The sequence below is a fragment of the Dermacentor andersoni genome, chromosome 4 (assembly GCF_023375885.2).
Source record: "Dermacentor andersoni chromosome 4, qqDerAnde1_hic_scaffold, whole genome shotgun sequence".
Taxonomy (NCBI): domain Eukaryota; kingdom Metazoa; phylum Arthropoda; class Arachnida; order Ixodida; family Ixodidae; genus Dermacentor; species Dermacentor andersoni.
The window spans coordinates 2,536,204-2,554,365 of NC_092817.1; the positions used below are offsets into that span (position 1 = coordinate 2,536,204).

Consider the following 18,162-nt stretch of genomic DNA (forward strand, 5'->3'; position numbering starts at 1 on the left):
CACTGGCTGATGTGATGACCGACAAGCCATTGTGAAACACTTGCCGGTAATATGTTTGTATGGGTCAGTGACTGTACTTATTGCATTAAAAGTTAAATTTCTGTAAAATAAATTTTTTATGAAATGAAGTAAAAGTGCCGTTTTTGTCAGCTTCATTATATTGAGGTCTAACTGTTGTGGGGATGCATGACTCTCACGCCTCCCCTGAGATCTAGTTTTCCCGCATAGCTCGTCTCCTGCAGGGAGGCTTCGCCCGTAGCGCCCGCGGCGGTCGGAGTGGTTGAAGCGCAGTGCGAGAGATGGCGCTAGTGTTGCGCTGCGGCGGGGTTACTTAGGTGCGGGAAAGAAAGGCTCTTGGCTCTTGAGCGGTGGACTGGCGAACGCGCCGGACATACCGCGCGCGCGCGCCAGTCCATGTTTCTGCGAGACCGTCTCGCGTGGCCACTTTGGAACGCGCCACCGTTCACCTGACCATACACGCGAACGACCAGGCGTTGGGATCCAGCATGGGGCGAACATATTCGCTCGCTCGGTGAGTCGGACTTCTAGATTTGTCGCGCGCCCATCGGCATGTTTTCTGGATAGCAACTCGGCTAGCTGGCATTGATCTATGAAAGGTGCAATAAATGCCCTTGTGACTGTTTGCACTACTGTGTTGTCGTTCCTTTGTCCCAAGAGTACAGAGGAGAACCACATATCTCCCACACTGTATAATTCGCCATTCTAATAACAGCTCAGTATTCTTTAGAGATGCTTTTGGGCCGACATTATGGCTTCATATTTTATGTAAGAAGTTATTTGTTGGTTATGCAGAACGAAGTGGAGCACACTTGGTTAGCACACAAGATTATACAAGCCGCTTCGCTGGTATATTGTTCTAACTCTTGGTATTTATATCCATGAACATATCTTGTGAGATAGTGACCGACCCAACAGCGAGGCATTCACATCAAACGCGGAAAAGTAAGCAAAGCTGTAAAGCATTTAATCTCTATAAGGGTCCTGTAAGGTTCTCAGGATAGTTAAAAAGTCTTTCTTTCATTTTCTATTGTGGTCAACATCCTTCATTAGTTACTTTCTTGATGCAAATGTTATTGAAAGACAAACTTATTTAGTTACATTATTAAAGCAGACATAGTAGAGTAAAGTGATTTTCTTTAATACAGTAGAAAAATGCAGATGCTCACTTTTAACATGTTGGGCAGTGCGGCTATTATGAAAAACTTAAAGTTATTTGCACTACAAGGTTATGCTTTCCTCAGTCAAGGCAAGCTTTCAATTGGCAAGCTTTCAACTGCAAGTATGACGTTGTTAATTTATTGTTGTGAACTGTAACTAATATTTCTTTATTATTTCATTTTTCTTGCGATATTCACAGACTAGCATCAAGGCTTTGTTGGGGATGCTGCAGGACCTGTAATTACAGTCAAGTGTTATCTTGCATTGTTTCACCGGGGATGTTTACATGCAAATTATCATGCTAGTTTGATGACTGCTTGGTGCTGTTCCAAAGAACAAGTGGCAACCACAGACAACACTATTATGTATGTGGTGCTGTTTTGATTGAACACATTGTGCCACCTGTAGTATAGAGTCAAAGCTCTGCGAGGTGTGTCTTTCACGCAACAGAGTTTTCAGTGCCTGGTATTTTTGTTTCAGTAAATACAGCCAATTTTCCATTACTTTTTGGGACACTCTTGTACTACTTGAGTAAGGCTTGCAGACAGGCTATTTGCATCTTACAGCATGAATGGATAGTAATGAAGAGTTTGCAATTTATACTCAAGCATCTAGCCAGTGTATGTGCTGCTATAAGCTGTGCTTTACCATAGCTTTACAGGGTGAGCTCTAGTCGTGGTGCCTGCAAGGCACCTGAGGCAGCAAAAAGCTGGGCAGTGCAGAATGCTGGCAGCTTTTTACACTCTAGGTGTTGGATGAGATACCCCAGTATGCATTGGAAACGCGAATTGGGCCACGTACACTTTTTACTTGTGATCATGAGAGAGCATGGTGCAGCTTTGCTGCTCTGTTAGTCAGTGAATTTGCAGTGGCTTCAAGACCATGTTCTCGAGTCTGATACTCTCTAGGTTATTCTGACTCATTGATGTTTCAGTTTATGGTGGGTGTAACTAAGACACCCTAAGTAAGAGATGATGTTCTAAGACGTTGAGGATTGAATGCAGGTGAGCAGGTATGTACTGGAAGTGGAATGCTGGGATGGAGGCACACCTCCACTGTCGGCTCAAGCACTGGTGCACATAGAGGTACTGGACATCAATGATCATCCGCCACGCTTTGACCAGAGCAACTACACAGCTGTGGTTCATGAGGGCCGGCAAGCTGGCTGGACTGTGCTGCACTTCTCGCTCAGTGATGCCGACTCATCAGTCCACGGGCCTCCATTCCGGCTTCAGCTCGAAGGACCACAGGGCGAGGAGCCAACGTTTTTTCACATAGAGGGCCACGAGTTACAACTTGCCCGGCCACTTCCCCCACAGTCGCGCCATGATCTACGTGTGCGGGCCTATGACTCTGGCAGCCCACCTTTAGCAGCGGAGGCACGCGTCACCGTGTTGGCCGTGGAGAAGAGTCGCTTCAGGCCTCAGGTAAGGGATCTCTGTTATAGGGGCAAGGATGGAAATTCTGCGCCATTTTTCGCCAACCTGATCCGAAACACTCATCTCAATTTCAAAAGTCGCTAAATATTGCGAACTGTGTGTCCCCAGTGGCAACCTCGCAGCCTTGTGTTGGCTCATGTTTAGCCCTGCGATCCAAGCTTAAGCCATCCATTTCAATGTCAGCATGTATTTAGTATGGATGTGTTTGTGGTGCATTGTAACTCATTTGCCCACAGGATATAGTGATAATCTTTTTGTGCTATACATGGCAAGTCTTGCACATTTGCTTAGTATGGAGACCAGCTGAAGATTATTTGAGCTGATGCTCTTTTTATGAAGCAGTTCAGAAAGAAAGCCACGCTCTCAGCTGAATGAACAAGTTGTACGGTCCAGTCAGCATGTAGTTCAGTAGTTTTGTTGTACATTTTAGTGCTCACTTATGCACCCTATTGCGTGGATTATAGGGCCCCTCACCAAGCCACATAGAAAATTTCGGTTATACGCTGGAAGTTGTTATGTGCCCTCTAAGGATCGTTCTACCACAAGAATGTTTCAAATTGGTTCATTAGTAGCCGAGATATAAATATTTCATCATCATCATCATCATCATCATTTATTTTCCTTAAGGACCCCTGTCGGGGTATTACATAAGGGGGGGTTACAGAAGATAACGATAGAAACAAAGATATGGTTACAATTTCTTACAAGACTCAGCCTGTGGATTCGCATTAAAACAAACAAACAACAACAGCAAAAAAGCCAAGAGGCACACTGAATAGAATGCAAGAGCAAATCAGCAAAACAGTCACAATGCGAGACGGCAATCGCAAAAGAATGAAGGCACAGTACGGTCATTATAAGGTTAGGGTTTAAGGTGATCAGTAAGCAGCTGCTTGAAGATAATGGGGTTGCGCTCATTGACAACTCTATCTGGTAAATTGTTCCACTCTATAATGGCGCTAGGCAAAAACGATTGATTAAAAGAAAATGTAGAACCATGCAAGCGCTGGATGCTGCAAGAGTTAAAAAGGCGACGAGATGTACGGGTTGGTGGGATTAGAAGCCTTCCATGCAGTTCGGGGAAGTTATAATAAAGTCGCTGCAAAAGGCACAGTTTCGCAATTTTCCGACGCAACACCAATGGTTCGAGTCCTAAAGATGATTTAATCGCACTGACACTTTCTTCACGGCTGTACCTGGAAGTGATGAATCTAGCGGCACGATTTTGTATTGATTCTAACATATTAATTAAGTAAGCTTGGTGCGGGCTCCAAATAGCTGAGGCGTATTCAAGTTTACTTCGAATAAAAGTTTCATAAGCTAGTTTTCTTGTGGATGAGGGGCATAGCGCAAGGGTACGTCCGATGTAACCAAGTGATTTATTTGTGTCGGTAGCCAATTTTGTTATATGGTCGGACCAGGTCAACTTGCTATTAATAGTAATACCGAGATAACAATACGACTCAACGGTGGGTAGGGCTGTCGAGTTTTAAAAGTACGAGTGATTCTTGTTAGAGTGTTTACGGGATACCTGCATAGCTTTACATTTGCAGATGTTCCAACTCTTTAATGAAACTTAACACCAGGTTTCTAATGAATGTAAGTCTTTTTGGAGCGTTGCATGGTCGGCTGGGTCTGTAATGCGACGGTAGATTACGCAGTCATCTGCAAAAAGTCGGATATTGGATGATATGCCGTTGGGAAGGTCGTTTATGAAGATGACAAAGAGAAGGGGACCGAGGACGGACCCCTGTGGTACTCCGGAGATGACGCTAGCAGTGGTTGAGCAATGATTTCCGATAGCTGTGTACTGGAATCGATTAGTAAGAAAGCAACGGATCCATGACATTGCGAGATGGTCGAGACCGAGGCATGAAAGTTTGGCCAAAAGCCGCTGATGGGGAACACAGTCAAATGCTTTGGCGAAGTCTAGATATATGACGTCAGTTTGAAGTGATGAGTCTAAATTCAGGTGAAGTTCAGTAATAAATTCAAAAAGCTGTGTATCGCATGACAAACCAGGCGGGAAACCATGCTGATTGTGAAAAAAGAAGGAATGATCACCAAGATGACATGCTATTTGCGAATATATTATATGTTCTAGGAGTTTACAGGGAATACTCGTTAGGGAAATGGGGCGATAGTTGGAGGGATCAGAGTGGCTGCCTGACTTATATACCGGTACCACTTTACTAATCTTCCAGTCATTTGGAAGTGAACTATCAGTAATGGACTGGGTAAAAATTATTTGTAATATTAGACTGGAAATTGCTTTCGTACCTTTTAGTACCTTAGCAGTGATGTTATCTGGCCCGGGGGCACTAGAAATCTTTAAGTTATCAATAAGTTTCATAATGCCTTGAGAAGTAATTGTAATGGGAAACATGAGGGGAAAACTGTGGATGGGCAAATCAAAGTCCTTCAGTGCAGGTTCACGAGTGAAAACAGGAGAAAAATATGAGTTCATTACGTCTGACCGCTGATCAAGCGGCACGTTTGAACCGTCAGGATAAGTCAAGGAAATGTTATTGGAGCTATTCTTTGGTTTCAGAATATTCCAAAACTTTTTGGGGTTGACACGTATGATGTTGGGCAAATCGTGGTGGAACAACTTCTTTTTGGATTGTCTCAAAGTGCTAGTGTACTTGCGCAGGCATTTGAAGTACTTGTCCCACTTTGAACAAGATTTAGAGCGTTTCGCATCACGAAACAGACGTTTTTTCCTTCCCGACAGCCTCCGAAGCGTGTTGGAAAACCAGGGTTTTCCTAAATCACCGCGAATGCGAACAAGAGGTACATGTCTCTCAACAAGCCGTAATAATTTATTCTTAAATAACAACCAGTTTTCATCTACTGTGCGAGAAGGAGCAGTCTCACGAAAAAAATGTGAAAAAGTGTTCAGTTCAGTGTTAATTTTGCTAAAATCTGCTTTGTTGTAGTCCCTAATGTATTTGGTCGAGGGCTGTCTGAAAGGAACTGGGATGCAGAGATTAAATAGCAGTAATTTGTGGTCGCTTAGACCAGCTACGGATGATAGCGATTTTATTATTTTGGGGTTAGAGACAAGGACAAGGTCTAGAATGTTCTCCCCACGGGTTGCCATATTAACCATCTGAGTAAAGTTGAATGTAAGGATTGTGTCAAGAAAATTTTTGGATTGCTGGTTATGTGCGTCTAGATTTGCCCTGTTAATGTCCGGAAAATTAAAATCGCCACAGAGCATAAAATTCGCAGACGGCAAGCGTGAGTAAAGATTCGCTAGTACAGAATTTAGTTCATGGTTGAAAGAAACATCACAGTCAGGAGCGCGATAACAAGCAATAATCACAGTCATACTTGGCCGAAGTGATATATTTACACACAAAATTTCATGTTGGCAGTTCAATTTGGTGACATATGAAGGAACACTTTCTTTCACAAAAATCTAATTGCGGCCTCCCTGCGCCCCAACCTGTCAAGCCTGTGAACAGCGTATGTTTGGCTATCATTTAGTAGCTCGTGGTCAGCAATATTTGGATGTAGCCAAGATTCCGTAAGTATACCAAGGTCAGTATTGTTGTCTTTCAAGATAGATTCTAGGGCGTCTTTCTTAGGCAGGTAACTACGCATGTTTGCGAGCAAGACCGACATATTCTGATAAACGGGGACAGTAATCGAGGCGAGACAGGTCTGGGGGGGAAAAGAGGGACGCGCATGCCTGGAGAGACGCAGTGACCGCTATGCCCTCAGTTCAACTATACAATCAGATTCAGCGTTGTACGTGAATTGTTTGCCATCAAGCAGCAGCTTGTCAAAGCGAAGTTTAAATGATCTGCCGCTCTGTTGTCCATGAAGATAAAGTTTCCTTCGCGCCTGTCGAACTCTGGCTGAGTAGTCCTCGCGAATCGAAAAATTCGTGCCCTTGAGCTTAGAAGCCACTGTGAGAATTCTTGATTTTTCTTTAAATCTTGCACATTTTACAATAATAGGCCTAGTTTTGTCTTGCTGGTAACGACCAAGTTGGTGTGCACGCTCTAGGTCGTCTGTACTAACGGATAAACCGAGTTGCTCGGAGCAGAATGATACTATTTTTGTCTGAGACTCAAGCCAAGTCTCACCCTTTGCATCTTGAATTCCACAAAAAAGTAAGTTTGAACGACGCAGGCGATTTTCTGCATCATCGCATTTTTCGGTAAGAACTTTGATTTCAGTGGAAAGTTTTGCAAGGCTACCATTCACGTCCGCCTTTAAACCTATTTCGTTTGACTGAGTAGACTGGACAATTTTCTCCAGGGCATCAACGCGAGCCGAAAGGCTGGTCACGAGGGTCTCGATGCTATTCTGTGATGCTCGGATGAGAGAAAGTTCGGACAGAACAGAGCTTTGTGATGTTTCTATGCAAGATATGGCCTTTGCAATAGTTTCAATGGACGGCGGTGAAACGTCATTTGGTCCTGGGTTTAATTCTACGTCGCCCGACAGCAACAGGAGCAGAGTAATTGTGTTAGCATTGATATATAGAGATAACATTTCACACAACAGCCCACAACAAGTTCCAATAACACAAGGGGGGCATGACACCGCAAGAAAACAGCGATTTCCAAAGCGGACACAAGCCGCGTTCGGAAGGTAACTGACCTGCGTCAAGAAGGGGATTTTTGTGACCACTGTCGTTGCGGTGGCGTGCCCCAACTGGCCCCAGTCCGGTGGTGCAATATGTAGTCGATGCGGCTGTCCCTCGTGCATATTTGCTCGATGTTGCCAGACGAAAAACCGGACTGTGGCAAGGAACGGCCTGTGTGAGGTGACTTGCGAAGAATCGTTCAGGGCCATGGGTTGCATCTGGGCGGGTGCGCTTCGGTGATAAGCCAGAAACGTGTTGTTGCCGTGGAAGCTCAGCCGAAGCGACAATACGAACCACAGGACGAGAACCTGCGTCAAGAAGGGGATTTTTGTGACCACTGTCGTGACCCATGATTTGAGGAGGCAAGCTTCACCGCCAACATAGACACTCTCTCCACTTGACCCGTCTAGCCTCCGCAAGCAAAATTCCTTTCCTGCATTCTTCCGTGCCGGAGCTCAAGGATCGCGTGATGCATAGGTCATAGGTCCCGCCTTCTTTTTCTTTTTTTCTTCTTGCTTTTTTGCTGTGCGGCGTACTTCCAGTGACAGTGTCGCACGTGAGCTGTTGCATTTGTCTCATTTCACACAGTGCACGATTTTGCACGCTGTGGATGAGAACGCCTGACTAGGGGTATAAGTCAGTGCTGTACAAATACTGAGGCAGACGCAAGCGGATCCCAGAGCATGATTGTGCACTAGAACACGGTAGAAAATGGTGTAGTTTCTCTGTCTGTGCATGTGACTGAATGATGTGGGAACAAGTAGACAAAACAAAAGTACATCTCTCTTGCTACAGTACGAAGTAAAACAAAAACATGCAGACATTCGGTTTGTGTTTTAATATTTCCCTAAACTTTAATTTGCCTATTGAAGCAACAGATTACGCAAATAACAGATGTTGCCTTGAATAATTCTTGATGTCTTGTATCATTATGAGCGATGTCACAGCACAGACATTTACGTAGGCACACTTGCGCACATATGTCACCTCTCCGGCTGGGAGCACGGGGCCCGCGATGGGAAGGGCGAATGGCATTTGGTTTGGAATTTCAGCTTTCTCCATGGTGCGTAACGACGTAATACTTAGGAGACACAGTTGATAGTGCGCATTGTATGCACTGCGCTTGCCAGCTCAATATGGCCAGAACTGGTAGGCACCCTTTAATGGCGAACACCATGCACGTGACATTCCGATATATCTCACGCATGCACCAAGTCCAGTTATCACGATGTTAGTGCTGTACACTGGCAAACAACCTGCTTGCTTTCATGAAACTTCTTGATGAGGAATGTCCAATGGCAGCCGTAATTGTCACTCAAATTTGGCTCCGTGTGCTCTTTCTTCTGCACGCACCACACTAAGCCAGAACTATGGTGCTGCAGAACGCAGACTGAGAATGTCAAATTTTGGTTTTAGCCAACATTAGCGGCCAAATGGCAGTCGTAAAAAGTTGGAGAATACACAAATGACAAATTGTGTTTGCAGCAACAATGTTCCCAACACGACTTGCACAGATTGAGTCTGGGAATTTTAATGAAGCATCCTTTGGCCTCCAAATATTGACACTTGTTTTACATTTGCTTTATGGGGCACCCTGAATAATTGAGCTTGGCCAATATATTGGTCAGCAATGCTGATCGGAAAGCTAGTTGAAAAGAGGTTTATTGGACGTGGGCCGTGAATTCAGAATACAGTAAGGAGCACTGGTTCAGGTCGAGCACTGTATCGTGCACTGCGTTGGCGATCCTGCTTGCGCTTTGACTGTCCTCCTCTTATTCATTACAATTGCCCCCACGGAATAGGCATGAGCCATCCTGGCAATTAAGAGGTGGGCACTGGATGGTCGAAGTAGGACTTGAGGCACTCCATGGGGACGATATCACGTCCACGGCGGCGGAAGTCGGCAGGTAGAGTAAGAGGCTCGGTGACATAGTTAAAAGGAGATGTTCACTCGACCATGCGGTAGAACCCGTCATACTTAGGGAGCAGTTTGGAAGACAGACCAGGATCTGTTTCTGGCGCTGCTGGTCAGTTGTAGTGAAACACCATTCTTCAGCATATTGGGCAGCTTTGGAAATGGGCACATACTTGGAGGTGCCGAGGTTGTACGGCAGTATAGTGTCTATAGTATGACACAGCTGGCTACCGTACAATAGGAAGAATGGAGAAGTGCCGGTTGTGACTTATGTAGCAGTGTTGTAGACATAAGTAGCAGAGGAGAGGGCCAGGTCCCAGTTTGCCTGATTGGATGCAACCTGGGTTACAAGCATGTCTCCCAAAGTCCAATTAAACCACTCAATGGGGCCATTTGTCTGAGGATGGTAGGCTGGGCTGGTGTGATGGACAATATGGCACTGATGAAGCAGGGCATTAACCACGTTAGATATGAAGACATGGCCACAATCGCTTAGGCATTTGCGTGGAAGGCCATGACGAAGAATAAGCTGGTTAAGAAGGAAGGATTCGACATCCTGTGCTATGGCAGTGAGTAGAGCAGCAGTCGACGGTAGTGAATGCCTGCAGTAGTGAATGACAGGGGTCTGTACAGATCCATGCCAACACGGTCCAATGGACGGGCAGGGCACAGAAGCAGCTGTAAAGAACTGGTCGTAGGATTAGGTGTTTTTTTTTTTTTTTTTGTCGCTGAAATTCAGGGCAGGCACAAATAAACTGGCGAATGAAGGTGTACTTTGCATGCCAGTAATTGTGGGGATGCGTGACTCTCACGCCTCCCCTGAGATCTAGTATTCCCGCATAGCTCGTCTCCTGCAGGGCGGCTTCGCCCGCGGCGGTCGGAGTGGTTGAGGCGCAGTGTGGGAGATGGCGCGAGTGTCGCGCTGCTGCGGGGTTACTTGGGCGCCGAAAGGGAAGGCGCTTGCTCTCTTTGGTTCGAGGCCGTCGGCGGGCGCGGACGTCCGCGTGGGCGCCGTCGGATGCTTCTGCGAGACTGTCTCGCGTGGCCGCCTTCGAACGTGCCACCATTCGCGTGACTGCACACGCGAACGACCAGGCGTTGGGATCCAGCATGGGGCGAACATATTCGCTCGCTTTGCGGTCGCGGTAAGTCGGACCTTCTAGATTTGTCGCGCGCCCATCGGCATGTTTTGTGGATAGCAACTTGGCTAGCTGGCATTGATCTATGAAAGGTGCAATAAATGCCCTTGTGACTGTTTGCACTACTGTGTTGTCGTTCCTTTGTCCCAAGAGTACGGAGGAGAACCCATATCTCCCACATAATATAGATGCCAAAGGTGTTCGTAAGTCTTGAAGGCACCAACATGAGTACATTGCAGATTTGAGTGAAAAGCTGCACAGATTTCAGACCACAGCATTCATGATATGACTAGAAGCCACTAGTTCAGTGCTCTAGTTCAGTGTGAGCACAGACATTATGGCGCTGTGACATGATAGAAAGTCCCAGCCAAGTGTGATATCGTGAGAGTAGGATGCAAGGACGATGAATTTAACGATGTAGTGAATGCACTCAATAATGACACGGGCAGTGCAAGCTCGCTAACGGCTGAATGGGTTCTCTGTTTGCTATGTGCAGGGAAAGCCCACTAAAAGATGTTGTCACTTTTCGGAGCTTACGGCAAAGGGTTGTGTTAATAATGGAAATGGCAGTGCCAATATCTACAAGAGCATATGCACGGGCGCCGTCCGCAGAAACTTCAACAACGTTCTACGGAGAAGGGTGAGAACTTTGCCTTTCCAACAGTAGCGCAGTTTTTGCCTCCTGAACTGCGACAGTCAGTTTCCCTCTTCTCCAGGGGCAGAATGACGATGCATCGGAGTCAGATAGTGGCAACATGGTGAAGGTGAGCGACGGGACTTGGATGGTGGATGGCCCCTCAAGGACATAGTGAATTGCATATACGAAGAGTTGTAGCATGAATATGACTGGTCAACGTATTAGGTTGGAGGACGAGCGTCCCAAAACATATGCACGTGACGACCTCAGTGTCTGGCGATGTGACCGGGACTGCCACATGCAAAACAAATAGGCTGGTTATTGGGTTTATGCCAAGGATTTGTGTCGACAATGGGACCATGCCAAGCAACGGCCGTAGAAGGGACTATGGTCGGAGACGCTGGATGAAATAACAAGTAGCTTTGTGGCCGGTGCCAATTTGCTGCTTCAGTGTAACTCAGGGGTGCGGCGACACGATGCGGCTGTATGAGCGCTGGTAGGGCCTCAGCAATCTGCTCTTGAATTGCCTGATGGAGCATAGGAGGCAAAGAAGCGACCTCTTCATGCACAAACGTTTTGATTTGTGTGAAGAGGCATGAGTGCTCAGGGACGACTGCCAGCCCCGCGAGTGGCTCATCGCATTGTTAAGGACACGGAGCCATAGCTCGTTGCTTCTGAAATTCATCGTAACTTTGGCACAGTGTGACAAGTTCAGCCGTAGTGAGAGGGGACTTCGTGAGAAGCATCTGAAAGACGTCATCATTGATACCCTTGATTACGTGCTAAATTTTAGCAGCCTCTGTCATTGAAGCGTTGAAGCGTTGAAGGTTACACAGGTCGACAACATCGTCACTATAAGTCATAGATGTCGCACCAGGATGTTGCGCCTGAGTGTGCAAACATTGTTTGGTGCAAAGCTTCCAGATGGCAGGGCAGCCGAAAATGTCCAAGAACGACGCTTTGAAACCGGACCACGTATGAAAGTCCGTTTCGTGGTTCTGATACCGTAAGTTTGCCACGTCCGAGAGGTAAAAGATTACTTTGTTCAACTTCGTGATATCATCCCATTGATTGTGCATGCTCACCCTCTCGTACTATGTTACCCAGTCCTCGAGGTTGTGGTTGTCTTTGCCACTGAACACAGCGGGGTTTCTTTGGCAAAGTGCACCGGAGCAAAGAACGGCCAGTGGTAGGGACATCTGGGGGCTGCATCGGCTTGCAGGGTAAACAGTAGCATCTGGGATCGGAGTTCCAGGGTGCAGGCATTGTGGAGACCCCAGCACCTCCACCACTTGAAAAGAAGTTTATTGGACGTGGGCCGTGAATTAAGGGCCACAGCGAAGAGCACTGGTTTAGGTCTCGCACTGTCTCGCCCACTGTATTGGCTATCCTGTTTGCCGTTCAGCTGCCCTCCTCTTCTTCAATACACAGCGAACATAGTTTCCCCTTTATACCTTTCAAAAGTATCAGCTCATTTATTATCTTTTTTTGGCAAGTGGTCTGGAATACAGTACTGCCAAACATGCAATGATTCAGGCAATAGCTTCCCATTTATTCTGTGGTATTCTGCTATCCCAACTGAATGTAACCAAGAATTTAAAAAATGACAGAGGGCATTACATGAATGGTGTTCACTGTATTTTTGTGGGTGTTGTTCATAGTAGTCACTGTATTTCTCATTCATTGTGCATGAATGCATTTAATTAGTAACTTTATAAACTTGCCTAATCAATGAGGTGTCAATGAAAAAGGGGAGGAGAACGTTGAGAAATGATCAGGAACTACATTTAAGGTAACTTAGGATTAATGCAGACATTCTTTTTCCTTCATAAAAAAGAGCCCTTGAAATTAGAAAAATAGAATATGCTGTGCCCATGGAAATGGCCTTGGCATTTTATAGATTGCATCAATCTCGGCGCAAAACTTGACAAATGCAGTAACTTGGAATGAGTGGCAAGGATCTTTTCTTGACATGTCAGCAGCTATTGGCACGCATCTACAGTACTTACAAAACCTGAAGTAGTGCAATCTTGTAACGGTTCTCTTTCCTAACCATTACAAGACTGCGCCCTGGCTCGCACATGCCTCATATGCACAATGTTTACATCTGAGACTGTTGATATCACTGGCGCACGAACACATTGTCATGTAAGCAAAAATGACTCACTTGCTGTGTTTTTTTAGTGAAAAGAAAATGCACAAATTGGTTACCCCTTTGAGGGCTATTGTTAGTGAACGTGGCGCTTGGCAACTCGAGGTTAGCCAATTTTTGTTGAATTGCCTCAAGCAACCCAAAGTCGATGATCCTTCTTTAGTAACTAAGTACGGCAATATTGCTACAGGCGTGTCGTATTTGATTGTTTGAACGATGCGCGTGGGCGCCATCACTCGAGAAAAGAGGAGGAAGAATGAACGGGGCTCACACTGTGAATCTAACCGGTCAGCGCTGCAATTGCTGTTGTAAATATAACCTGAAAATAGTTGCTCGTCTTACTGACTCGTCTTTCGCGTAACATTATGGTGGAGGTGGAACGTTCCCCGTCCTCGCCACGGAGCTCCGAAGCAGCCGCACCATCATCTTCTTAGCCATGGCTTCTGATGGAACCACCCCGTCGCCATCTACACCTGCGGCACCAACCACAACGTACGTTACGGTTCCTAGTTTCCGTGATCCTGGGACATTCTCCGCCCAAAATGACGTTGACATCGATGACGGCATTACCTAAAATTCAAACAAGCCATCCGGTGTTACAAACGTGGCTTTAGAACAGTCAGCTTCAGCCATGGGCACTTGCCATTAGCCAGAGTGGAGATCTAAGGAAGAAAAAAGCTCCACTTCTTGCAAACAGTCAAGTGTGTCGTCGATATGTGGTAACGGGTATACATCCTTTCAGGTCATCTTGTTAAGCCTTCGATAATCCACACAAAATCATATGGTGCCATCTTTTTTTTTTTTAACTAGGATGACTGGTGATGCCCAGAGAATACTAGAAGGCTGGATGACACTGCGTTTGAGCATATCGTTCACCTGGTCATTGATAATGCGTCTTTCAGTCGCTGATACTTGGTAGGGATGCTATCAGATGGGTGCATGGCTCCCAGTGTCGATAGTGTGCGAAACAGTCGTTGTGTGGCCGAGTGATGTTGCTTGGCAGTCAAAAGAGGAAGAGAAGCCTTAGAGCAAGTGAAGAAGTCCATCACGCTGCATCGTCGTAAGGTCACTGGCAATAGCTGGCGCAAAACAATGCGGCAGTGACTGAGGAAGCAATGCCTCGAGAGCGGCAACATAAGCGGAGTCGTCCATCGTGTCAAATATTGAAGAAGAGGCCTGTGGCTCTGTTCTCCCAAGGCTTTCACAGCGTGGTAAAGTAATTGGTTCGGCCAATGGGTTTGACATGCTCATGACAGAGGCGCCAGTTTTGAACTCGAAGACAGTGAATGGCAGTGAGCTAAGAATTAAGACGGAGCGAAGGGTACTGTGCCATCATCTACAGTGTCTTAAGAGATACTGACAAAAGTGGAAGACCAGGCAGGTATAACGGTGTCTTCTGAAATGGCGATTTTATGACAAGGGTCCTTGTGGTCAGTGATAATATTGGTCGAAAACTGAAACTGCTCGATTTCGGTGCAGGCGCAGTCAATGATCGCTTGATGTGTGGAGAGAAAGTCGCAAGCTAATATGACGTCGTGTGAACATGATAGAAACGTGATGAATTCTATGATGTAAAAGACCTCCTGAATGACGACACGAGTGGTGCAGGCGCCAAATGGCTTGACGTACTGCGCGTTGGCAATCCGAGGGACAGTCCAGAAAGCGTCGTCGTCACTTTTCCTATCTTGCGGCAAATACGGGCATCTATCGTTGAAAGTGCAGCACCAGTGTCGACAAGTGCTAGCGTCAATGTTCCTTCTATTGCGACTTCAATAATGTTTCTCGGGGAAGTGTGAGGCCTTATACATTTTGCTGACACCGCAGTTCTCACCTCCTGAACTGCGATTTTTAGTTTTCTTGAAGCAGAGGGCTCCGCCGTTTGTGCATGGGGGAAAGGGAGTGGCAGCAAGGAGAAGGTGAATGGCGAGCGGAGAATGCGGTCTCAACAGCAGGAGGAGATTCAAAGGTGTCTAAATAGTTGCAGCGTTGTTGGAAACGTGGCGCTTATGGATGCACATTGTTGGGGACGTTCGGTGTAAGTAGGTGACAGTGACGTGCCACGTGTCCAGCATGGGCACAATAAAAACAAATCGGACGATTGTCTGTCGTGCGCCAACGGCCCTGAGGTCGTGCATGCTGCACCATGTGGGAGATGTGCGGGGTTCTCCTCCGTACTCTTTGGACAAAGGAACGACAACACAGTAGTGCAAACAATCACAAGGGCATTTATTGCACCTTTCATAGATCAATGCCTGCTAGCCGAGTTGCTATCCCCAAAACATGCCGATGGGCGTGCGACAAATCTAGAAGTCCGACTTACCACGACCGCATTGCGAGCGAATATGTTCGCCCCATGCTGGTTCCCAACGCCTGGTCGTTCGCGTGTACGGTCACGCCAACGGTGTCCAAGGCGGCCACGCGAGACGGTCTCGCAGAAGCATGGTCGGCGCACGCGCGGGCGGCACGTCCGCTCCCGCTCGCTTCCCGAACCCCAAAGAGAGAGCAAGCGCCTTCCTTTCGGCGCCCAAGTAACCTCGCCTGTCGGCGGCGTTAGCAGCGCAACACTAGTGCCATCTCTCGCACTGCGCTTCAACCACTCCGAGCGCCGCGGGCGCCAGGCCACGCGGCGGGCGAAGCCGCCCTGCAGGAGACGCGCTATGCGGGAAAAACATCAGGGGACGCGCGAGAGTCACGCATCCCCACATCCCCCCAACCTTAAATCACTTCTTATTCCGGCGAAACATGTCACACGGTCTAACATTAACCCGTGCTTCGCGAAAAAGGTGGTACATGCAACAGTGGCCGCGCCGGGGAAATGTCCACACGCTGTCCGTAACATGCGAGCCGACTGTCCTTGGGGTACACCGCTGGCGTACGCCGGTCACAGCAGCAGCTTTGCAGACTCGACGGCATCATTCCAGGCCAGGACTCCGGAAACGACGACGCAGTAGTCGGTACGAGCAAGTGTCGCTCGCGCCGACGCGCCCTGCTGGCAAGAGCCGCCGTAGCTGTCGGTGACCGCTGGCTCCTTTGTCCGCCGCTGAGGGTTGTGAGCTGGATGCAGGAGGCCGCCGAAGTCGCTGCGCCGAACTGGCCACAGCATCACCATCGCCCGGGGTGACTCGATGGTAGTCCGGGGCAGCAGTGCAGACGATGTGCAGGTGACAGCAAGTCAGGGGTGACTCCAATCACGCTGCGTAAACTCAACACACTCGGCAAACACTACAGTAGTGCAAGGGAGAGGAATTCTGCATGCGCATCGCCCACGTGGTACGATGTTCAACTCGGCTAGCAAAAGATCGGGCAGCTACTCAGATGCTAAGTTCACCAGAACGAAGCTCGCTTCCTTGAGCCGAACGAGTAATTTCAATTCGTGCGAGGCTAAATAGAATGAGGGAAGCAAATTGCAACGCCTCAACGCCACGGTCCACCAGGTTGTGTCCCTCCACGTGCGACAGGCAGCTTCGTAAAGCCTTAGGCCTAAATCGTCGCTACCCTGACAACAACCGGCATCCAAAAACAACACCCGAAATGGGCGCAAAACAGGCAGCCGCGAGGAGACGTTAGCTCTGTGAGGTGGTCCTACTCCGCTCGGTGCACACAGCATCCGAGTTGACGGCGCCCACTGTCCCAGACGGTGTCGGAGCGCCCAGTGCCAGGCCGCAATACCAGTCAGCCTGTCGTGGCACCCGTGGCCCGCGGCCACCCTGCTCCCAGAGTCGCGACTTCATTCGAGTCAAAGAGATAGGAGAAGCTATTTACATAAGAAATTCGGACCACCCATGAGGCTTCCGTACTCACTCGCTTCAGGCTTGCCACTGCTCCGCGGGCGCTCAGCCTCGCTCTCCCAGGATGCAGACCACGTGGCTCTCGTACTGACGAATGTCATTAAAAAAAAACACTTGCAAAAAGGCTTAGCATGTTGATAAGTTCAAACACACTACAGCCACCGTCGCCTCGCTCAAGAAAGCACGCCGCCGACGCTAGCCATCAAAATCCACGCTAGGCCTACGCTTCGGTTCACGAACGAAGCAACACTTAAAATTATCGTCCGATGCCCCAAGAGGTCCACGTTGGGCAGCCAGATGTGGGAGATATGCGGGGTTCTCCTCCGTACTCTTGGGACAAAGGAACGACAACACAGTAGTGCAAACAATCACAAGGGCATTTATTGCACCTTTCATAGATCAATGCCTGCTAGCCGAGTTGCTATCCCCAAAACATGCCGATGGGCGTGCGACAAATCTAGAAGTCCGACTTACCGCGACCGCATTGCGAGCGAATATGTTCGCCCCATGCTGGATCCCAACGCCTGGTCGTTCGCGTGTACGGTCACGCCAACGGGGTCCAAGGCGGCCACGCGAGACGGTCTCGCAGAAGCATGGTCGGCGCACGCGCGGGCGGCACGTCCGCTCCCGCTCGCTTCCCGAACCCCAAAGAGAGAGCAAGCGCCTTCCTTTCGGCACCCAAGTAACCTCGCCTGTCGGCGGCGTTAGCAGCGCAACACTAGCGCCATCTCTCGCACTGCGCTTCAACCACTCCGAGCGCCGCGGGCGCCAGGCCACGCGGCGGGCGAAGCCGCCCTGCAGGAGACGCGCTATGCGGGAAAAACATCAGGGGACGCGCGAGAGTCGCGCATCCCCACAACCACTGGCCAGGCTGGAGGGGATACGGGCGGGCGCAGGGGACCGTAGGATGATGGTGCAGGCAGTGGCGTAGCAACAGGAGGGGCCGCGGGCCCCGGGTGCAAGGGGCCAGAGGGGGGGTGGGGAGTTGTCATACGCCTGAAGACGCCCCTCTTTCTGCCGGCTTGACTGGGCGCAAATGGCAAAGAATGCTCCGGTATCCAGTAGCCCGAGCTCATTTACCCGATGCGTTGCACTGAAGAATTGTCGGCTACAGCTCTATCAACACCCCACGAAATACTTGCACGAATGTGCGGGCTAAAAAATTTAATTCGCAAAATGGTCGCTAAACTATTCGCCTTAGCAGAACGTTCCTTGTGGGGTGCGCTCATGCTGTGCGTTCATGCTGGGAGCAGGAGTCGCTAAACATACAGTGAGGCGTTGTAAGGCGTTGAGGCTCTTGGGTCCTTCTT

At 48.3% G+C, this 18,162-nt stretch overlaps 1 protein-coding gene across 2 annotated transcripts in view; it reads left to right on the forward strand.

Annotated features, from left to right (window-relative positions):
* The window catches only part of LOC126535883 (fat-like cadherin-related tumor suppressor homolog), a 517,574-nt gene that overhangs the window by 356,497 nt on the left and 142,915 nt on the right, over nucleotides 1–18,162 (forward strand). For both annotated transcript variants that reach the window (XM_055073317.2, XM_050182731.3), the window contains exon 26: nucleotides 2,184–2,606. In XM_055073317.2, coding sequence (XP_054929292.1) covers nucleotides 2,184–2,606 — 423 coding nt within the window. The remainder of the gene's footprint in view (nucleotides 1–2,183; nucleotides 2,607–18,162) is intronic.